This window comes from Amblyomma mixtum, chromosome 8 (assembly GCF_055824585.1).
Source record: "Amblyomma mixtum isolate Tamu chromosome 8, ASM5582458v1, whole genome shotgun sequence".
Lineage (NCBI taxonomy): Eukaryota > Metazoa > Arthropoda > Arachnida > Ixodida > Ixodidae > Amblyomma > Amblyomma mixtum.
The window spans coordinates 20,110,215-20,115,032 of NC_143019.1; the positions used below are offsets into that span (position 1 = coordinate 20,110,215).

The window sequence follows — 4,818 nt, forward strand, 5'->3', positions numbered from 1 at the left end:
ATGAGTAGCTTCGCTACGGCTTCGGGGGCCGTTGAGAACAGCGAAGTGGACAACGTCATGAATGTCTTCATCCGGCTCGCCTCCTCTCCTACTTTGGCCGCCAGCCCCGACACCAGTCCTATCATGTACACTAGCGTCAAGCTCGTCGAGCTAGACGCCGGCTACAAGAACTTCCTCGGGGGAGTCTTCAACAGTATCGTTAAGATCGACGACAAGACCGAGGTCGTTCTGAAGTCTCCCGACTACCTGCGCAACCACCTCAAGGCAGCCATGCAGGAACTGCCCCCTCAAGCCGTCGCTAACTACTTGGGCTTCATGGCGCTGGTCAAGGCAGCGCCCTTCTTTCCGGATAAGTTCTCCAACCTTCGGCAGCTCTTCGGCAAGGACGTCCTGGATCGGACGCTGCCCGACGTCTCGCAGACGAAGACGCTCTGCTTGCTTGCCGTGCAGCAGGTCCTTCCCGGATGCTTCGCGAAGGCTGCCGCCAAGCTTCGAGGCATGTCCCACACCGACCTGTCCCTGGCCGAATGGCTGTCTCGCCTCGAGTCCACGTTCGACCGCCACCAGGAGCGGGTGGCATGGATCGGCGAGCTGTCGGCGCTCATCGTGCGCTACCGGCTCAGGACGAACCGAATTGCGACGTTTCCGTGGGCATCCCGCCAGGAGCCGTGCGCGCCGTCCGCGCAAGAGATCCCGCGGCGCAGCGAACACCCGCTGCGGTTTTTTCACCAGGTGTCCATGCTGCAGGAGCAGAAGAGGCTTCAGCTGCTGCTCAAGACTGGGCAGGAAGTGCTGGCGCTGAGAGGCGAGGCGCGCTCGGAGCTCGCCACCATCCCGGAGTATGACGTGCTGCACCAGGCTGTCCACGTGCCCATGGCGCTCTTCAACACGTCCGTAGCGAGCAACACCACCATGTTCTCATTCCACCTGTCCAGGTGCGCATCATGTATGGCCTGTTGTCTTTAGGAAGCCTACGTGTTTGGCCAGTGGCCAGTGTTTGGCCATTCAAATTGATGTTCCTTCATTCAAAATATATTCCTTTAAAAACACTTTCAAGCCTTGGCTGCTGATGTACCGCCTCTATCTACTGTTCCTCTCCCAGCGAGCCGCTGGACACAACAGTAGTGCTAGCTTCATAACGCAATTCATGACACCTTCGTAGTAGGTGGTCTACACCTTTGTAACAACGTTTTGCAGAAAGCAAACAAATGTTGACAGCTTTTTAAAGAGCGTAACGTTTACCTACGTTTGTCAACGACTCGTCTGTCTGCAATGAAGGTCAAATTCACCGGTCGCCGATGCAGTTTCGTCCAATGGGGCTGCAGCATCACGAAATAGCGCCTGGTGACGGTAAGGCATATTTGCCATCACCTTAGCTGGCGCGATGCACACGTGTATGGAGGAAACACAGGAGGAACGAACCAATGGGCGAGCTCAGAATCCGGACACTAAAAATGGTTTGGTTTATGGGGTTTAACGTCCCAAAGAGACTCAGGTTATGTGAGACGCCGTAGCGAAGGGCTCCGGAAATTTCGACCACCTGGGGTTCTTTCACGTGCGCTGACATCACACAGTACACGGGCCTCTAGAATTTCTCCTCCAAAGGAAAAAAAAGGCGAAGTATGGTTTTAAACCATACTTCGCCTAAACCTTGCATTTTTACTATGGTTTTATGGTTTTATGCATGAAAATTTTGATGTCCAAGTTAAACGCTGAATAGTCATTAATTTCATCATCGCCACAGCGTGGACCAGTTATTTTTCTTGTTTTTAACGTACTTCCACAAATCATTTGAGGCACTTTTTTTGCAAGAAAACGCGGCGTCAGGTTACAACTGGCCCGGACCTTACTCCGGCATCACCCGTCCATTTGCTCTGTTCTCTTTCCCGCAGGGTGGCCGTCCGCCTCTACCGAGCCCTGGTGCAGGTCCTTTTCCCCAACATCTACGAGCGCGACGCCCCGCTAGCGCTGAACGAGGAGATGGCGCGACGCCTGGACAGGCTGCTGTCGTGCTTCGAGGAGGAGCTGAGCAAGCTTCCGGCCGACGTCCGTGGCCCCGTGCCCGTGGACTCGGCCAAGTTCCGCGGCGCACTCCTGCAGCACGCGGCAGCAGTCAGGCTCGCGTTGAACGCCTTCGAAGACCTGCACAGCGTGTGGCGCATCTGGAGCGTGGACTTCCGCTTCAAGGACCTGCCGGAATTCAACAGCGACGCCCTGTTCTTCCTGTACTACGCGCTGGACAACTGCGAGTCCGCCGACCCCGTGTACGAAGAGCACCTCGGACCCTGGATGCCCGCCCACTACCGCGTCAACGCGGCGCTGAGGCACGTCCCGAATTTCGCCTCGGTGTTCAACTGCACCAACTCACAACCGATGGCAGCGAAGAAAGTGTGCGAGATCTTCAAGAGCAGTCGCCGAGAGGCGGCCCGACATTGAGGAATGTGCTGCAGCGGCAAGGCCTATCTACCTTGGCGGTGGCTGTCCAGCACATTACACGAACTGGCAACGTCTACAGACGTCGCATGCACGTATACATAGTAGGGCTAATTTGTCGCCAGGGGGCGCTCAATGAATCGGGTAATAGCGCCCAGTACTGTTGTTCGCCTATGGGCGAGGTATTCAAGCGCACTGCCGTGCACTTTGAGGCCTTTGATTGTCTTCGCCTCACCTTCAGCTCAAAGAACGGTCTACTACCGTTGCAGGGCAAATTAAACAATGTGTATCACGCATTTGTTATTCCTGATATTGTATTCCTTGAGTATACGCATAGGAGAAAATGAACGGCCTGCCCCGGATAGGGGTTATATGACTGTGCGTGCGGAAGTTCTTGCTTTATCAGTGCTTTTCCTTATTTTCACCACTGATATGAACTGATTTTCGTTAAGATTCTTTTAATGTCCAACTGCACTTTAAGCAAGGTTTGGGAGGACCAAATTTTGCTCCCGTACTGTAGGTTTGACTTGGAGACCAATCCAGATCCAAGCAGACCTTGTTAATTATTTAATAATCAGCGTATGTACAAGGCCACGAGTAGTGTTCACTGCATACAGGGGCGCATAAGCAGGAGGATAGGTCCGCCATGTTAGGAGGGAGAAATATCAGCCTAACAATGCCAGCTGCAGGACAAAGACCTCTTCTTGGTGCCTCCAAATAACCGTGTCCTTTGCCAGCTGCGGTCGCCTTATCGACGCAAACTTCCTCAATCTCATCCACCCACCTGACTTTCTAACGTCCCCTGCTACGCTGGCCTTCTCTTGCAATTAGAGATGTAAATTTTGATTTCTGGAAAAAAAAACGGAAGTTTTTCTGCAAGGAAGGAAGGAATAAACATTTATTGAGAGGGAAGAGTTATTCCAAGACCCCTCTGGCTCTAAAAGGCGCCGTGGAGATGGCGTTGTGTCTCCTGGCCTTCCAGGGTGGTGCTTGTAAGCCGCACGTTGCATGGCTCTAAGGCCTCATTGGACGGCCTTAGGTGGTGTGGTTTACCGGTGTATGTCGATGCGATGTGGAGAAAGGCAGGGGTGGCGCCACACCATGGGCATGCATTTTATAGAGCGTTAACATTTTTGAGTGGAGGCGGTGTAGATGGTGGACCAAAGCGGAGGTTTGGGCTAGTTGCTAAGTCATAATTTGGAGGGGGACTTATAGTGCGACAGTAACAAAGACATGAGAGGAACACAGGACGATCGCTTACTTTCAGCTGAACAGGTGGAAGCGAAATGTGCTCAAGGAGTAAAAAGCACATGCCCAGCTATCCACCGATTTGAGGGATTTGAGGGAGGATTTTCGGTAAAACTGAAGTTGTTGGCCACTCTAAAGGGCAGCTAGCAAGGGAGCTTCTTGAGGCGTCATTCAGTCACAAGTTGGGAAACTGAAAGTGCGTCAGTGACATGTTGGTTGTTATACTACAAAAAGATTATGCTGCTAAATGCTGAGTAATCTCTTCGGTGCTGCTGTTTGAAGGTGGGGAACGTGCTTCCTTTTTTTTCCATGCTCCTTTCATCGATCGTTAGGCCCCAAATTATATAGGCTTAGTTAACCTTGATATCTAGCAGCCTCCTGAAATCAGTGGGTAGCTGGACATGTGCGTTTGATTCTTCGAGCACGTCATTTCGCTTCCAATTCTTCGGTTGCAGGTTAGCGCTCGTCCTGTGTCCCTCTCATGTCCTTGTTACTCTCGCACTAAGCACCCCCTCCAAACAGATGGTGGAGGTTGGGGAAAGAGTCCGGATTCGGCGGAGCGTGTAGCCATAGGCTGCTTAGAAGGAGGGAATCGATACGTTGCTTGAGTCGTAAGGTCTCAGGGCACGCAGAGTATAGAGTCGAAAAGAAGTACATCTGGCCTGTGTATCCCTGTTCGTTTGGTGTAATCATGAGCTAGGGTGTCAGCCTTGACGTTTCCTTCTAGGCCTTAGTGTCTGGGGGCTCAGATCCATGGAATGATCTTGATGGCGGGATGATGGGATAAATTACATGACGATGGGTAAGAGCAATGGTAAGAAGACGAGCAAAGGAAAGGTACGATGATCTGTCATCAATCGCAAGTGCAGTTAGTAGGCACGTATTTCTTCAGCAGTTACGCTCAGTGTTTTGCGATGTGTCTGCATTTTCTTAATATGTTGGCTTCGGTAGGGTTAAAGACACTATGCAGCTGTAGTTGAGATTGCTAAACCAGCTAGAATGATTGCATAATTGCGTCAGGGATATTTCTTTGTTCCCGCCTCGCATGCGGGACGTGCGGAGTTCGATCCCCAGAGCCGACGGGTATCCACCGGTGACACAATCGGCACAAGCTTTCCCCTGGTCTGGTGCTCGGCT

General features: G+C 52.2%; 1 protein-coding gene across 1 annotated transcript; it reads left to right on the forward strand.

Annotated features, from left to right (window-relative positions):
• Nucleotides 1-2,436, forward strand: LOC149331583 (uncharacterized). The gene is made up of 2 exons (XM_089555525.1): nucleotides 1-935; nucleotides 1,893-2,436. The coding sequence occupies exons 1-2, from the start codon at nucleotides 1-3 to the stop codon at nucleotides 2,434-2,436; spliced, it is 1,479 nt and encodes a 492-aa protein (XP_089411651.1).
• Nucleotides 2,437-4,818: the final 2,382 nt, after the last annotated feature.